The 18,417-nt window shown below is 42.1% G+C and overlaps 1 protein-coding gene across 3 annotated transcripts in view; it reads right to left on the reverse strand.

The window, feature by feature from the left end:
- LOC139532279 (ATP-binding cassette sub-family C member 4-like) overlaps window positions 1-18,417 on the reverse strand; it is a 53,560-nt gene that overhangs the window by 15,964 nt on the left and 19,179 nt on the right. For all 3 annotated transcript variants that reach the window (XM_071329694.1, XM_071329695.1, XM_071329696.1), the window contains exons 2-11: window positions 14,022-14,132; window positions 13,586-13,706; window positions 12,429-12,653; window positions 12,252-12,341; window positions 11,586-11,749; window positions 10,941-11,066; window positions 3,372-3,621; window positions 3,151-3,258; window positions 2,942-3,031; window positions 56-247 (exon numbers count right to left, since the gene is read on the reverse strand). In XM_071329694.1, the coding sequence (XP_071185795.1) occupies window positions 56-247; window positions 2,942-3,031; window positions 3,151-3,258; window positions 3,372-3,621; window positions 10,941-11,066; window positions 11,586-11,749; window positions 12,252-12,341; window positions 12,429-12,653; window positions 13,586-13,706; window positions 14,022-14,132 (1,477 nt within the window). The remainder of the gene's footprint in view (window positions 1-55; window positions 248-2,941; window positions 3,032-3,150; window positions 3,259-3,371; window positions 3,622-10,940; window positions 11,067-11,585; window positions 11,750-12,251; window positions 12,342-12,428; window positions 12,654-13,585; window positions 13,707-14,021; window positions 14,133-18,417) is intronic.

The raw sequence follows: 18,417 nt of genomic DNA on the forward strand, positions 1-18,417 counted from the left end.
CCACTGCAAAGCTCCTCGAATAAATACCATGAGCGCTCCATTCAGTGTGTCTTACCCTCTTGAGGGCGCAGGCTCTCAGGACCTTCTCATACTTCTGAGGATGGAGCTCTTTGCCAAACAGGATGTTGCTGCGGATGGTTCCGGGGAACACCCAGGGCTGCTGGGAGGCGTAGGTCAGCTGACCTTTGACCTTCAACACCCCCTTGTCGTGAGGCAGCTCCCCCAGGATGGCGCTGAGCAGAGAGGACTGTGAGAGATTGGATGGTAAACATGTGCGCTGGCTGATGGCTTACTACATATTTTAACATACACTGCTCAAAAAAATAAAGGGAACACCAAAATAACACATCCTAGATCTGAATGAATGAAATATTCTTATTAAATACTTTTTTCTTTACATAGTTGAATGTGCTGACAACAAAATCACACAAAAATTATCAATGGAAATCAAATTTATCAACCCATGGAGGTCTGGATTTGGAGTCACACTCAAAATTAAAGTGGAAAACCACACTACAGGCTGATCCATCTTTGATGTAATGTCCTTAAAACAAGTCAAAATGAGGCTCAGTAGTGTGTGTGGCCTCCACGTGCCTGTATGACCTCCCTACAACGCCTGGGCATGCTCCTGATGAGGTGGCAGATGGTCTCCTGAGGGATCTCCTCCCAGACATGGACTAAAGCATCCGCCAACTCCTGGACAGTCTGTGGTGCAACGTGGCGTTGGTGGATGGAGCGAGACATGATGTCCCAGATGTGCTCAATTGGATTCAGGTCTGGGGAACGGGCGGGCCAGTCCATAGCATCAATGAGTTCCTCTTGCAGGAACTGCTGACACACTCCAGCCACATGAGGTCTAGCATTGTCTTGCATTAGGAGGAACCCAGGGCCAACCGCACCAGCATAGGGTCTCACAAGGGGTCTGAGGATCTCATCTCGGTACCTAATGGCAGTCAGGCTACCTCTAGCGAGCACATGGAGGGCTGTGCGGCCCCCCAAAGAAATGCCACCCCACACCATGACTGACCCACCGCCAAACCGGTCATGCTGGAGGATGTTGCAGGCAGCAGAACGTTCTCCACGGCGTCTCCAGACTCTGTCACGTCTGTCACGTGCTCAGTGTGAACCTGCTTTCATCTGTGAAGAGCACAGGGCGCCAGTGGCAAATTTGCCAATCTTGGTGTTCTCTGGCAAATGCCAAACGTCCTGCACGGTGTTGGGCTGTAAGCACAACCCCCACCTGTGGACGTCGGGCCCTCATACCACCCTCATGGAGTCTGTTTCTGACCGTTTGAGCAGACACATGCACATTTGTGGCCTGCTGGAGGTCATTTTGCAGGGCTCTGGCAGTGCTCCTCCTGCTCAAAGGCGGAGGTAGCGGTCCTGCTGCTGGGTTGTTGCCCTCCTACGGCCTCCTCCACGTCTCCTGATGTACTGGCCTGTCTCCTGGTAGCGCCTCCATGCTCTGGACACTACGCTGACAGACACAGCAAACCTTCTTGCCACAGCTCGCATTGATGTGCCATCCTGGATGAGCTGCACTACCTGAGCCACTTGTGTGGGTTGTAGACTCCGTCTCATGCTACCACTAGAGTGAAAGCACCGCCAGCATTCAAAAGTGACCAAAACATCAGCCAGGAAGCATAGGAACTGAGAAGTGGTCTGTGGTCACCACCTGCAGAACCACTCCTTTATTGGGGGTGTCTTGCTAATTGCCTATAATTTCCACCTGTTGTCTATTCCATTTGCACAACAGCATGTGAAATTTATTGTCAATCAGTGTTGCTTCCTAAGTGGACAGTTTGATTTCACAGAAGTGTGATTGACTTGGAGTTACATTGTGTTGTTTAAGTTTTCCCTTAATTTTTTTGAGCAGTGTATATACACACACACACACACTACATGACCAAAAGTATTTGGACACCTGATCGTTGAACATCTCTTTCCAAATTCATGGAGTTGGTCCCCCCCTTTGCTGCTATAACAGCCTCCACTCTTCTGGGAAGGCTTTCCATTAGATGTTGGAACATTGCTGCGGGGACTTCCTTCCATTCAGCCACAAAAGCATTAGTGAGGTCGGGCACTGATGTTGTGCGTTTAGGCCTGGCTCACAGTTGGCGTTCCAGTTCTTCCCAAAGGTGTTCGATGGGGTTGAGGTCAGGCCTCTGTACAGGCTTGTCAAGTTCTTTCACATCGATCTTGACAAACTATTTCTGTATGGACCTCGCTTTGTGCACGGGGGCATTGTCGTGCATTGACAGTATGCATTGGAGCAGGTAGCGTTCTCCTGGCATCCATCAAACCCAGATTCGTCTGTCGGACTGCCAGATGGTAAAGTGTGTTTCCACTGCTCCAGAGTCTAATGGTGGCAAGCTTTACTACACCACTCCAGCCAACACTTAGCATTGCGCATGGTGATCTTAGGCTTGTGTGCAGCTGCCTGGCCATGGAAACCCATTTCATGAAGCTCCCAACTAACAGTTATTGTGCTGACATTGCTTCCAGGGCCAGTTTGGAACTCGGTAGTGAGTGTTGCAACTGAAGACAGATGATTTTTACACACTACGAGCTTTAGCACTAGCCAATCCCGTTCTGTGAGCTTGTGTGGCCAACTACTTCGCAGCTGAGCAATTGTTGCTCCTAGAAGTTTTCACTTCACAATAACAACACTGACAGTTGACCGGGACAGCTCTAGCAGGGCAGGAATTTGACAAACTGACTTGTTGGAAAGGTGGCATCCTATGACGGTTCTACGTTTGAAAGTCACTGAGCTCTTCAGTAAGGCTATTCGACTGCCAATGTTTGTCTATGGAGACTGCATGGCTGTGTGCTGGATTTTATACACCTGTCAGCACGGGTGTGGCTAAAATAGCTGAATTTGAAGGGGTGTTCACATACTTTTGTATATATAGTGTACTATGTACTGTGCATGACCTCTGACCTTTCCAGACCCCACAGGTCCAATGACAGCAACGAGCTGCTCCGACTTCACTGTGAGTGACAGGTTCTGGAGAGATGGGGCGTCCAGACACTGGAGAGAGAGAGAGAAGGGACATTTCATAGCAATACATGAAGCTACCACACAGGACAGGCTTCTTCTTGTTTTGTATATCAACATTTGGACATTCAACATTTGATCAGAATATTCACCTTGTCCCAGTAGCAAATTAAGTCCTTGATCTCAACAGAGGCGTCTTTCTTTTCCTCCAAGGTGAATCTCATGTTGGGTCTCTCAATCTCATCCAACAGAAGGAAATGCTGTGGGTCAACAGAGAGATGATTCAGCCAAACAAACCTTACTAAACTACAATAACTCATTGCACCCAGGTGAGGCACAGCAGCCATTTTGTGCCAGATGATCTATAGAGTACCTTGATCCTGCGGATACTGATGATGGTCTCGAACACCTTCTCGATGGCCTGTGGGAAGAAGAGGGTCACTGTGATCTTGATGGCACCATACAGAGACACTGCCACAAACACCCGGCTGGCTGAGATGGTGTTCCCCAGGAGGACGTAGACGGCGAAGGTGATGAAGACGATGATCTTACTGGCCGCAAAGAAGGAGACCATGTTGAGGCCTCGCAGGTAGGAGCTTGACATGATCTTGGAGATCTCTTCCCTGAGAGAAGAATGAAAGAGAGAGGAGGGAGGAGGGTCATAACATGGATCATTTAGCTATTTGATTTGGAATTTTAGAACCCTTTTAGGTGTATGCATGTACAGTCATGGCCAAAAGTTTTGAGAATGACACAAATATTAATATCCACAAAGTTTGCTGCTTCAGTGTCTTCAGATATTTTTGTCAGATGTTACTATGGAATACTGAAGTATAATTACAAGCATTTCATAAGTGTCAAAGGCTTTTATTGACAATTACATGAAGTTGATGCAATGAGTCAATATTTGCAGGGTTGACCCTTCTTTTTCAAGACCTCTGCAATCCGCCCTGGCATGCTGTCAATTCACTTCTGGGCCACATCCTGACTGATGGCAGACCATTTTTGCATAATCAATGCTTGGAGTTTGTCAGAATGTGTGGGTTTTTGTTTGTCCATCCGCCTCTTGAGGATTGACCACAAGTTCTCAATGGGATTAAGGTCTAGGGAGTTTCCTGGCCATGGATCCAAAATATCGATGTTTTGTTCCCCGAGCCACTTAGTTATCACTTTTGCCTTATGGCAAGGTGCTCTATCATGCTGGAAAAGGCAATGTTCGTCATCAAACTGTTCCTGGATGGTTGGGAGAAGTTGCTCTCGGAAGATGTGTTGGTACCATTCTTTATTCATGGCTGTGTTCTTAGGCAAATTGTGAGTGAGCCCACTCCCTTGGCTGAGAAGCAACCCCACACATGAATGGTCTCAGGATGCTTTACTGTTGGCATGACACAAGACTGATGGTAGCGCTCACCTTGTCTTCTCCGGACAAGCTTTTTTCCGGATGCCCCAAACAATCGGAAAGGGGATTCATCAGAGAAAATGACTTTACCCCAGTCCTCAGCAGTCCAATCCCGGTACCTTTTGCAGAACATCAGTCTGTCCCTGATGTTTTTCCTGGAGAGAAGTGGCTTTTTTGCTGCCCTTCTTGACACCAGGCCATCCTCCAAAAGTCTTCGCCTCACTGTGCGTGCAGATGCACTCACACCTGCCTGCTGCCATTCCTGAGCAAGCTTGAATCAACTTTAGGAGATGGTCCTGGCGCTTGCTGGACCTTCTTGGGCGCCCTGAAGCCTTCTTCACAACAATTGAACCGCTCTCCTTGAAGTTCTTGATGATCCGATAAATGGTTGATTTAGGTGCAATCTTACTGGCAGCAATATCCTTGCCTGTGAAGCCCTTTTTGTGCAAACCAATGAGGATGGCACGTGTTTCCTTGCAGGTAACCATGGTTGACAGAGGAAGAACAATGATTCCAAGCACCATCCTCCTTTTGAAGCTTCCAGTCTGCTATTCGAACTCAATCAGCATGACAGAGTGATCTCCAGCCTTGTCCTCGTCAACACTCACACCTGTGTTAACGAGAGAATCACTGACATGATGTATGCTGGTCCTTTTGTGGCATTCAGATAATTAGCATGGCAAAGAGGGTCCTTTGCAATTAATTGCAATTCATCTGATCACTCTTCATAACATTCTGGAGTATATGCAATTTGCCATCATACAAACTGAGGCAGCAGACTTTGTGAAAATTAATATTTGTGTCATTCTCAAAACTTTTGGCCACGACTGTATATATAGATTTTTTTGATAAAATATAGAATTTGGCCTTTACTACTGTAGCCCATATATTCACAGTGAATAACATTCATAAAATGACAACAACAAAAAAATGTCAAAAAATAAATCATAAAGGAATATGCTTCTAGTAGATATAAGAAAGCTCAGGAAATATTTTTGTTTTTTTGGACACATATTTAACCCCTTATTTTTGATGGCACAAAAAAACTTCATACTTCCATTCATTTGTATGGTCTACCTTCAGATGAGTTCCCGTGACACAGAGAGCACCATTATGTTCATGAGAGTCTCCCCTTTCCACAGTGGGGTCGTGTTAGTTTGTAGCCCAAACGGTTGGGACGCTACAGACGCTCATTAGCGTTACTGACTTCTGAAGAGTCCAGTGGGGCCTGTAGACCATAGAGTGGTTATATTAGTTAGTAGGCCAAAACGTTTGGACGCTGCAGACATTTTTCGTGAGAAGGCCAATTTTCGGGATGTCTAATGGTCTGACAAAGAGTGCTATAGCTCTGCTACTTTCCACCACAGATGCGGGAAGGCCCCTCCACAAAAAGACCTAGCTAGCTAGCCAAAAGACAAAGTCAACCAGTTCCTTTATAAGTTGCAGTTAATTTTCTCAAATCGTGTTTGTCCGTTTCCCCATGCAAAAAAAACATCTCTAGTTTAAACTGACAGATTTTGATGGGGATTTTTTTCCTGATGATGTTCATTAGATTCAGATGCGTCAATAGACTGAAGGATTTTAACAAAGATTTTTCACTCAGAGGAAACATGGAAGAACTACAGAATGACTATTACAGCTTTTGTGCACTTTGCTCCAGCCAGGAATACGGGAGGTAGTGTTTTGGGAAAGGGAATTCCACAAATGCCCCAGACATTCCACTAAAAGCTACCATAGAATACAATAACATTCAGAGACAAATACATGAAACTTCTCCTCATGTTAAACAACAAAGAGAAACAGAAAGGAGACTACGACCAGGTCTCATGGCTGGATAGTGTTGGCTGTTCATGGTGAGAGGGATCAGGGGACCAGACCTGTGATGTAACTGAAACCTGTTTGTTGGTAGCTGGTGAAGTGCATGTGGCTTTGCTCCCTCTGTGAGTCCCTGCTAGGGGTGCCTGGCCCTCAGCCAAAGACTATAAACCGCACATGCAGACATGCACACACTATTTACAGTGCCTTCAGAAAGTATTCATAACCCTTGACTTATTCTACATTTGGTTTGTTTTGTTGTGCCTGAATACAAAATGGATTACATTGATTTTATTTCTCACCCATAATGACAAAGTCAAAACATATTTTTTGAATTTTTTGCAAATGTATTGAAAATAAAATACAAAAATATCTCATTCATACAAGTATTCAAACCTTTGAGTCAAGTCTGGCTATTTAAACAGCTTGACAGCTTGGGGGTAGAAGCTGTCTTGGAGCCTGTTGGTCTGAGAGCCAATGCTCCAGTACCGTTTGCCGGATGGTATAGACCACACGGAAAGTTGCATTAATCCGATTTTTTATATGAATAAAGACATGCCAAAATTCTGCATTTTAACATCTCCCTCTGTGCACCCACTTCTAGGAATAATTTATCCCACTTAAAACCTCTTAGGACGTAAGGTCCCCATTAAGGGACCTGCGTGGTTCTTGTACAGGTTCCGACTAACATTTTCACTTATAAATCAATCTGTGGATACCGTAGATTGAAAGGGCTTGCATTGAGTGATAGCCCTGGTTCCCTCGGATACAGTAGTATAACATTTTTAGAAGCATTGGACCAGAACCTTGATACTGTTTGACGTCTAAATTGGAACATTAGTCATGAAGATTAGGCTATTAGCCTGTGTGACGCAGGATGTTAAATCTGAAACCACTTGAAGCTGGGATGTCCCTCCTACCATTTAATTTGCTCTTCAGACTGTCCATCAACCATGGCTGAGCATACATCACAGCCACGGAGAAAGCACATGCCTGCAATCGTTACATCGTAGCGCAGCAGGAGAGAGTGGTTTCATCACGATAGCCTATTCGACTAATAGACATTCATCTAAAATAATAGATTTTAAACAAAAAAACACTTTGTTATAGACAGACAAGATTAATATGAGATGAAAGGAGAGTTCCTAACGAGTTCAGGAAGCCAAGCTAAAGCTCTGTTAGACGTTCACAGCGATGGGTGCGGACATTTTGATCAAGAGCGACCTTTAGAAAACATGAACATTTTCTCCAACAAAACATACAGAAATGTATTTTACAGTTATAAGGAAGGTGAAATCTTAGTCGTTTTATAATTTTCTTATGCTATATTTAGAAAGCATATACAGTAAGTCATTTCAAGCCTTATTCATACAGTTTTGTTGAATAGGAAATAACACCATATAAAATATGTCACTGTGTACTGGAGCATGTGTCCTCAAAAGTGTCAACACCTCAAGATTTGTACCTTGTCAGCTCGGGGATTCGATCTTGCAACCTTTCGGTTACTAGTCCAACGCAATAACCACTAGGCTACGCTGCCGGCCCATATGACAATAAACCTGTCTATTTTCCTCGAAAGTACATAATGTCACGATTCCAAAGCTATACGATATTACAGATAGGAAGTTTATTACCTCACATCTGGGAAAAGATTTGTAAAGTTGTACTTTTTGTTGACGAAATTCATGCTAATGTTGGGTCCTTGGAGGAGAGCGCTCCTTGTCCCAGAATCTTCCAGAATGCACAGCGCGGCCCAGTGACGTTGCATGGTCAAGGTTTCCTATCTCCTCAAAAGTATATCTGTCGTTGCGATTTTTAGACCACTCTGAGGCACATCGATCTGCAGGTTGAACATGGTGAGATTATAGACTCCTAAATTGATAGTGCAGTTTGTTTAGGGATTTTACAACTAACTGCAGTAGCTACTTTACATGCTGATATTGTCTTTGGTATGATTGTGTGTAACTACCTTTGCTACAAAGCTAGCAAGTCAGCCAGCCAATAGAGAGAGCATTACATTGTGGATTTTGTAATTGACTTGAGCTGGAACCGATTTCCACAACAATTTTCCATGTTGCTACCAACCTTATTATAACACCAAAATTAAACATTTGTTCACAAAAAAAAAAAATTTCTCACAGTGTTATTTAACACTATACATTTATGGAATTTGTGTTTTTTGATGGATTTCTCCTTTAAGTTGAACATGTACTCTGTAACGAACTTCGTCGGGAGAAGGAGAAGAGGACCACGGTGCAGCGTGGTAAGTGTTCATATTACTTTAATAAAATATGAAATACTTGACAAAACAACAAAAACGACAAACGAACAGTTCTGAAAGGTGACGACACACAAAACAGAAAACAACCACCCACAAACACAGGTGGGAACAGGCTACCTAAGTATGATTCTCAATCAGAGACAATGATAGACAGCTGCCTCTGATTGGGAACCATACCAGGCCAAACACATAGAAATACAAAACAAGGACAACATAGAACACCAGACATAGAATGCCCACCCAAACTCACGCCCTGACCAACCAAAATAGACATAAAAAGGATCTCTACGGTCAGGGCGTGACATACTCTTTATGGCAGAATGTTCAAATTAGGTGAAATACTGCCAAAAATGCCGAAGTTACACTACACAAAAGGTATTAATTTATTTTCTGGTCTTTGATATCCAATATCTTTGATATTGGGGCGGCAGGGTAGCCTAGTGGTTAGAGCGTTAGACTAATAACTGAAAGGTTGCAAGTTCGAATCCCCGAGCTGACAAGGTACAATCGGTCATTCTGCCCTTGAAAAGGCAGTTAACCCACTGTTCCTAGGCCGTCATTTGTTCTTAACTGACTTGCCTAGTTAAATAAAGGTTAAATAAAAACATTTTTAAAATGTATTTTTATTTAAATATAGCTGCAGGCAGCCATGGCAGGGTTCAAGCACCATCGCTCCACAACGCCACCATCAAGACAAAAGACTGAGACAGTACAAGGAATGAGAATGTTAAAGGGATTGATGGCATCTAGCTGAGGGTCGTTGGTTTATCATACTCTTTGTGTATCCAGCTAATAGAAATAAACATATACAGTTGAATCTGAAGTTTACATACACCTTAGCCAAATACATTTAAACTCAGTTTTTCGCAATTCCTGACATTTAATCCTAGTAAAAATTCCCTGTCTTAGGTCAGTTTGGATCACCACTTTATTTTAAGAATGTGAAATGTCAGAATAATAGTAGAGAGAATTATTTCAGCTTTTATTTCTTTCATCACATTCCCAGTGGGTCAGAAGTTTACATACACTCAATTAGTATTTGGTAGCATTGCTTTTAAATTGTTTAACTTGGGTCAAACGTTTTGGGTAGCCTTCCACAAGCTTCCCACAATAAGTTGGGTGAATTTTGGCCCATTCCTCCTGACAGAGCTGGTGTAACTGAGTCAGTCCTTGCTTGCACACGCTTTTTCAGTTCTGCCCACAAATTTTCTATGGGACTGAGGTCAGGGCTTTGTGATGGCCACTCCAATACCTTGACTTTGTTGTCCTTAAACCATTTAGCCACAACTTTGGAAGTATGCTTGGAGTCACTGTCCATTTGGAAGACCCATTTGCGAACAAGCTTTAACTTCCTGACTGATGTCTTGAGATGTTGCTTCAAAATGTCCACAATTTCCCTACCTCATGATGCCATCTATTTTGTGAAGTGCACCAGTCCCTCCTACAGCAAAGCACCCCCACAAATTGATGCTGCCACCCGTGCTTCAGTTGGGATGGTGTTCTTCGGCTTGCAAGCATCCCCCTTTTCCCTCCAAACATAACGATGGTCATCATGGCCAAACAGTTCTATTTTTGTTTCATCAGACCAGAGGACATTTCTCCAAAAAGTACAATCTTTGTCCCTATGTGCAGTTGCAAACCGTAGTCTGGCTTTTTTATGGCGGTTTTGGAGCAATGGCTTCTTCCTTGCTGAGCGGCCTTTCAGGTTATGTCGATATAGAACTCATTTTACTGTGGATATAGATAGTTTTGTACCGGTTTCCTCCAGCATCTTCACAAGGTCCTTTGCTGTTGTTCTGGGATTGGTTTGCACTTTTCGCACCACAGTACGTTCATCTCTAGGAGGCAGGAAGCATTTCCTTCCTGAGCAGTATGACGGCTGCGTGGTCCCATGGTGTTTATACTTGCATACTATTGTTTGTACAGATGAAAGTGGTACCTTCAGGTGTTTGGAAATTGCTCCCAAGGATGAACCAGACTTGTTGAGGGCTACAATTTTTTTTCTGAGGTCTTGGTTGATTTCTTTTGATTTTCCCATGATGTCAAGCAAAGTTTGAGTTTGAAGGTAGGCCTTGAAATACATCCACAGGTACACCTCCAATAGACTCAAATGATGTCAATTAGCCTATCAGAAGCTTCTAAAGCCATGACATTTTCTGGAATTTTCCGAGCTGTTTAAAGGCACAGTCAATTTAGCGTATGTTAACTTCTGACGCACTGGAATTGTGATACAGTGAATTATAAGTGAAATAATCTGTCTGTAAACAATTGTTGGAAAAATGACTTGTCATGCACAAAGTAGATGTCCTAACCGACTTTCCACAAATTTCTTGTTAACAAACTATAGTTTTGGCGTGGTTGAAAAACGAGTTTTAATGACTCTAACATAAGTGTATGTAAACTTCCGACTTCAACTGAACCATTTTAGCTACTATTGTAGTTTTTACCTTCGGACTTCATTGACCAGTGCTGAGAAGGGCTTTTCCCAGGCATACATTTTGATGATCCTGATTCCAGACACCACTTCATTCATGGTGCGTATTCTACTGTCTGTGAGGACAGCAGTTTTACTCCTGCAAGAAAAGGACTTCAGTCATATCTCCTCCTTGTGAACAAAAACTTCGGACGTTTCCTGAGTTTAACGAACTGACGGCAATGTTTAAATTGCATGTAACTAAGATAACTCTTTCGTAGAATCAGAGAAGGCTGCATTGCTTAAGGGTTTCATCACGCCTAATCAAAACTATTACTTCCAGCACTTGTGTCGTTGATCGTATGAACAACTGCCCAAGCAAGAGTTCACGGTTCAATTGCCAGCCAACATATGAAGCTAACTTTTCTTCAAACGTACTTAGAGTGTTCCAAAAGGTAAATTATTAGTCAAAACTAAAGAGGGGTTTAAAACAAGAACATCATTAACATATAGGTTGACCTATGGGTTATCATTTAACAGGTAGCTCTGACATAATCACTTTAGCATAGGAACCACTCACTGGAAAAACGTTGCCCCCTATAGATAAGGACATGGTCAACTTTTCTCAAGAAGACCCCACTCTAAGTTCAAGTCATGTCATGTAACGTATGTAATTCACCTGAGGGAGCCGAAGAGCTTTCCAAACATGGTCTGTAGTGGCATGAGGAACAAAAGGACAGCCACGCCTGCCAGGCACGACGGGCCAATCTCATACCACAGGAGTATGATAACCACCACAGCCTGCAGAGGTGCTATCCAGAGGTAGTGCAGATTGGTGGTCACCTACAAAGACCAGTGATCCTTGGTTCATTTAGCTGTTACATAATGTTTCTAAGTAGTTGCATTTAGCATAACAAACATGATAATGCGAGCTGGATTCAGGACCTAATACAGCAGCCAACAGGCCACGCTTGTCATCATACCACTGAAGAAGCTACATGGGCTCCCCATGTTATATACATTTATATTCTTTCAGTCTGGTTTGAGTTTAGCATCGGACTATTGTAAACATTTGTGCTAAGCAACCATCTGCATTTTCCAGTCATCCATTACTTTGTTCTCTCTGTGGATTTAACTTATGTACTTTAGTTGCAAGGACAGGATGACAGACGGCTCAAAGGCATTCCTGATATTGGTGCATTCCATTCCAGTACATTTGACGAATGGTCAATTGTTATATAAGCTATAGCCATACTCTTCAGAAACCTATGGAATGAAGGGTTATGATGTGCTCAACCATTTCATCCAAAGTAACCGCATGTCTTCATGCACGTCTTGCTTTTACCTCATCAAACTTGTTGACATCGTTGGATAGCAGGTTCACTATTTGGCCTGTGGTTGTTTTTCCCATCGCTGCGCTGCTGAGACACAGGGCCTATGGGGGAATTACATGTACTAGTAAATTGTTCTTGAAGATTTTAATTTGTATAATGCTGTATGCAAGTATGTAGTGTATAATGACCTTATTGTAGATCATGTGACACATGGCCACTCGTATCTTCATGCCGGTCCTCAGGACGTGGTAGTAATAATGAATTTGGAGGACGGTCAGTGCAACAGTGGACAGAGAGATACCAGCAGCGTAGGCTAAGGCCTCATACAGTGCATCCATATTATCAGGATCGTACTTCTCAAAGTATTGGATCAGCTTTCCCAAGAACACTGGCTGGATCACCTTAATCACCTCCTATTGGGGGAACAAGAGAGAGGTAGAGCGATTTCAGCATGAACTCAAATCCACTTATTTACACTGTAAAAGCTGACATATATGGATATACTGATGACCATCGTTATGTTTAGAGGAAAAAGGGGGAAGCTTGCAAGCCGAAGAACACCATCCCAACCGTGAAGCACGTGGGTGGCAGCATCATGTTGTGGGGGTACTTTGTTGCAGGAGGGACTGGTGCACTTCACAAAATAGATGGCATCATGAGGGAGGAAATTTATGTGGATATATTGAAGCAACATCTCAAGACATCAGTCAGGAAGTTAAAGCTTGGTCGCAAATGGGTCTTCCAAATGGACAATGACCCCAAGCATACTTCCAAAGTTGTGGCAAAATAGCTTAAGGACAACAAAGTCAAGGTATTGGATTTGCCATCACAAAGCCCTGACCTCAATCCTATAGAAGATTTGTGGGCAGAACTGAGAAAGCATGTGCGAGCAAGGAGGCCTACAAACCTGACTCAGTTACACCAGCTCTGTCAGGAGGAATGGGCCAAAATTCACCCAACGTATTGTGGGAAGGTTGTGGAAGGCTACCCGAAACGTTTCACCCAAGTTAAACAATTTAAAGGCAATTCTACCAAATACGAATTGAGTGCATGTAAACTTCTGACCCACTGGGAATGTGATGAAAGAAATAAAAGCTGAAATAAATCATTCTCTCAACTATTATTCTGACATTTCATTCTTAAAATAAAGTGGTGATCTAACTGACCTAAGACAGGGAATTTTTACTAGGATTAAATGTCAGGAACTGTGAAACTGAGTTTAAATGTATTTGGCTAAGGTGTATGTAAACTTCCCACTTCAACTGTATAACCCACTCACCATGTACTGTAGGTACATAGGTCAAATGTTATTTTCAAGAACAGGAAAACATATATTTCTACATACTACGGTGAAACTAAAGATCCCCAGCACTGCGTAGGGTTTCCCATAGCACTTCACGATGGCTTTGGTGAGTTTTGGCATCCGCAGTTCCTTGGCAGCCATTCGAACCTCCTTATCCCAATGTCTGTAAAGATTAGCACATTGTTAGATTATGATCAGAAAACAGAACACAGGCCATTCATATTTTTGTAATCTCTATTTCGGGCTATTTGGAGCATAAATACACATGGTGCTAAATTCAGTGTTTAACATGAAACTTCAAATGGAGCCAGGGAAGGTAATCTCTCAATGCTCAGAAAATAAAACAAAAAATACAATAAGGGATGTAAACAATGAAGAGGGAAAGAGCTGGGCTAGGGGATAGAGCTAGGTCCTAGGGCAATGTCCTAGGGGATAGGCCCTAGGGAGCAAAATAGAGCTGGGCCACAGTATGTCATACCTCTGTAGTTCCTCTCCCAGGCCCTGAGAAGCATCATCAGGAAGCACTTGGTACATGTCATCTTCCTCTAGCCTCCGCTTATTTCCAATACTGAATAAAGGGGTTACCCAACTGATAGAGAAGAAAAAGGAGGGAGAGAGAGACAGAGCAGGTTAATTAACCAATGTATCAATTAACCAATGCAATAGCCAATTAACCAATGCATTAATTAACCAATGCAATAACCAATTAACTAATGCAATAATTAACCAATGCAATAGCCAATTAACCAATGCATTAAGTAACCAATGTATTAATTAGCCAGTTCAATAACCAATTAACTAATGCAATAATTAACCAATGCACATTGAGGAAAGAGAAAACACAAAATAGGAAGTGGATGTGTATGAGCAACATTTAATCCAAGAACCCCAACGTCACAATGCACTGTACTCAATGTTCTGCTTTATGGGGTTTTTATTAGGATATACATGTAGTAGGAGGGTCTGGTTTGTTTGCACTGCCCTACGACAACTTGGTTGAAGAGTAACAAATTAGATGTACCTTAAAAAGATAAAGCTACTTATTTATGAATGTGTTAACCAATAGCTCATTTGCTTTAGTTGTGTCAGCCAACTTTACGTGACCTCAGCCACTCTCCCTCAGCAGTGTCACTGATATAGGAATTGGCATGGAACAAAGAATATCCTATTACAGGTGGCAACTGTAGCGTGATCAATATGCATGCAAGAACAATGTTTTTACATCTAAATGCAAGGAGCACTGTGAACTTTCCCCCTTTCTCAGTACCACAAACCACACCGGCACAATTGTATAAATGTCAACAGAACACGTTTAGTTCGACATGGTGGGATCCATTTGTTGGTAAAATGTATTTATGGGCAAATATTGATATAAGAACCATCATATCGTAGTAAATTTGGAGTCACGATATGTTATATATGATATGATATGTTGTGTGGTCCTCCCACTACGACTCGGGAAATCATGCAGTTTATTAAACTACAGATTATATCAATTATGATGAACTTCACAGGGTGCTGAATTTGCAAGGTGATGAGTTTGATGCTCCTTTCCAATAAATATTGAGGGTCTTATTCTGGTGACATGATGATGCTTGGCTGCCGTTTGACAAATAATATCGCTGTTATCCATAATAGTCTCATAACGTAGACAGCCGACCCACGCTGCATCTGTGAGCTGTTTGTTAAAGCAGGGTTTCCCAAACTCGGTCCTGGGGTCCCCCCTGGGTGCACATTTAGTTTTTTGCCCTGCCATTACACAGCTGATTCAAATAACCAACTCATCATCAAGCGTTGTATATTTTAAATCTGCTGTGTAGTGGTAGGGAAAATAACAAAACGTGCACCCATGTACTGAATTCCCATTCATTATATAGGAATTTAATGGCAAAAGGCAGATTTTTGATTATTCCCATGGAAATCTGTCACTAATTGGATGGAAACCTAGCTACTGTTACCTTGTTTTTCAGCTTGAAAGAGCATTGCAACTGGTTGCCTCCTTCTAGACTGAAGCAACGAGCAGTGTGGAATGGCACATTCAGATCTGGATGTGTCAAATCACAAATCTTCATCTTGCTCAAAACAACCAGTTCATCATACTGTGCATCAACACTGTGCAACATTCTCTCTGAACTCTTGTAGTGCTTTATGACACATGGGATAGAAGGTTAACTTTTTGACTGACCTGTGATCAGTTTGCTTGCTTTGCTCTACTGATTTTGTGGTGTTTCCTAACCCTGGAAAACACTGAATGGATAATCAGGCAGCATTGTCTGGGGTCTGTGGTCAGCCCCACCACTTCCACTGAAGAATGAGGCTGGAGAAATGGAACCGCTCTCAAATGTAATAGATGCTTTACATTGATTGTTTACAAGACTCAAAAGACAACAAAAAGATAAACAAGAGTAATACAAGTACAACCATATTTTGGGTTTTGATACTTGAAATGAGCATGTAGCAGCAGAGAATATCCAGATAGTGGTATTTTTAAGAGACCACTGACACAAAGGAAAATTCCACCCAAAAACTATATTTGAGTATTTGTTTTATTAACCTATTGTTGATATGGTAACTGTACCTAATAAGCCCACCAAAATCTAAGTTTAGACATTTCTAACACATACTGCACACATATTTTTAGAGAGATCAAATAACAAATAAAAGTGGAGATTAATCTTTGATCAAGTTTTTTGACTTTACTTAACATTTTTTAACAAGAGACAAATATTTTTATTTTTAACAAGAGACAAAGAGACACAAATATTTGATAAAATATGTGAAAAGTCCCGACTGGGCTTAATAGGTAGTGAATGTACGCTTTCAGCGCATGTGTGTTCCAAAAAAGCCCACCTCTTATAATTCATCTCCAAATGTTCAAAACTTACAAGCTGACATTTCTTATGTAAAATGTGATTATATTAATTTACCCTAAAGTTATTAAAATAAACTGATCATTACCATGTCATTACATTTTCGGATGTCAGGTAACTTAGTGGTTAGCGCGTGGGGCCAGTAACCGAAAGGTTGGTGGATCGAATCCCCGAGCTGACAAGGTAAAACATCTGTCGTTCTGCCCCTGAACAAGGCAGTTAACCCACTGTTCCTAGGCCATCATTGTAAATAAGAATTTGCTCTTAACTGACTTGCCTAGTTAAATAAAATTTAAAAAATGAAAGTAGCAATTGTATCCACAGATAATGTACACTTAGGCTTTTGTTCTTGCCAACCAGTGGTCAGAACAAAACCCTGATTGAATCAAAGACTTCAATCAAGACTTGATTAGTTGAATCAGGTGTGATTTTGTTTGGATAGAACAAAACCCTACCACACTGGCCCTCGGTGGATAAGAAACCATGCAAAGACCGATTTAAGTCAAAACTGTAACTAAGTAACTAAGCCACTCAGGAACATTCAATGTCGTCTTGGTAAGCAACTCCAGTGTATATTTTGCCTTGTGTTTTGCTGCTGAAAGGTGAATTTGTTTCAATGTCAGTTGGCAAGGAGATGAACCAGGTTTTCCTCTAGGACTTTTCCTGTGCTTAGCTCTGTTCCTTGCCGATGAAAAGTAACACCGATGAAAAGTAACACCGATGAAAAGTATACCCATAACATGATGCAGTCACCACCATGCTTGAAAATATGAATAGTGGTACTCAGTGATGTGTTGTTGGATTTGCCCAAAACGTAACTGTATTCAGGACATAAAGTAAATTTCTTTGCCACATTTTGGAAAGTGTTACTTTAGTGCCTTGTTGCAAACAAGATACATGATTTGGAATATTTTATTCTGTACAGACTTCCTTTTCCCTCTGTCATTTGGGTTAGTAGTGTGGAGTAACTACAATGTTGTTGACCCATCCTCAGTTCTCATACCACAGCCATTAAACTCTAATGGTTTTAAAATCACCATTGCCTCATTGTAAAATCCCTGAGGGGTTTCCTTCCTCTCCGGCAACTGGGTTAGGAAGGACGCCTGTATCTTTGTAGTGACTGGGTGTATTGATACACGATCCAAAGTGTAATTAATAACTTTACCATGCTCAAAGGGATATTCAATGTCTGCTTTTTCTTAACATATCTACCATAAGGTTTTACAACAGTCACAAATTCCGGGTAGAAACTCTCAGTATGGAGGGAGAGAGCCTATGGAGAACAAAGACATTCTCCTTGCCAAAAGGGAGTGGGAGTGGTCCGTGGACACTTAAGGGACAGTCATGTGGCGTGTGTTTCATGTGGTGATCTCATGAAGGACAGGAAACACACATTACTGTGTCTTTGGTTGTGTACACTTCTCCATTATGGGGTTTACATCTAAATGTTGTGAAATGTATTTGATTACATATGAAACTATTTGTGAAAAGATGAAATGTGATGTTAGCCTTCTAAATGAGAGTATGGGTTTTCATATAAAGTTTAACTAGTCAGTGGACACGCCCCCGTGAGTACAGACATTTACATCGGCGTCATGGAACGCCCCCTTCTTCCACAGAGTATAAAGCCACTTGACAAAATGTACATTAGATCAGAAAACATGAAGCGGTAGCTACATGTTGAAATGATTGGCAACTGTGCCAAAGAGACCCACGGTAAGCCGGACGTCTCGAACGGTTAAGAAGACTAGAAAACATGGAGCTGACGCTACATGCTGAAACGGTTAAGAACTACAACTCTACCAAAGGACAAGACAGGGAACATGGAGATCATTCCCACGTTGAAATGGCTAAGAAATCTACAAACTAAAGAACAATTATTCAGACTGTAACTGGTTAAATACTTTAGTCTGGTAAACGCATTCGTTCTAAGAACATTTCTGAATGGTACTGTGAAGTATCCATTCTAACAACCTATGACTTTGATCTCTGGTGGACAAACCA

Source organism: Salvelinus alpinus, chromosome 10, assembly GCF_045679555.1.
Source record: "Salvelinus alpinus chromosome 10, SLU_Salpinus.1, whole genome shotgun sequence".
NCBI classification, from domain to species: domain Eukaryota; kingdom Metazoa; phylum Chordata; class Actinopteri; order Salmoniformes; family Salmonidae; genus Salvelinus; species Salvelinus alpinus.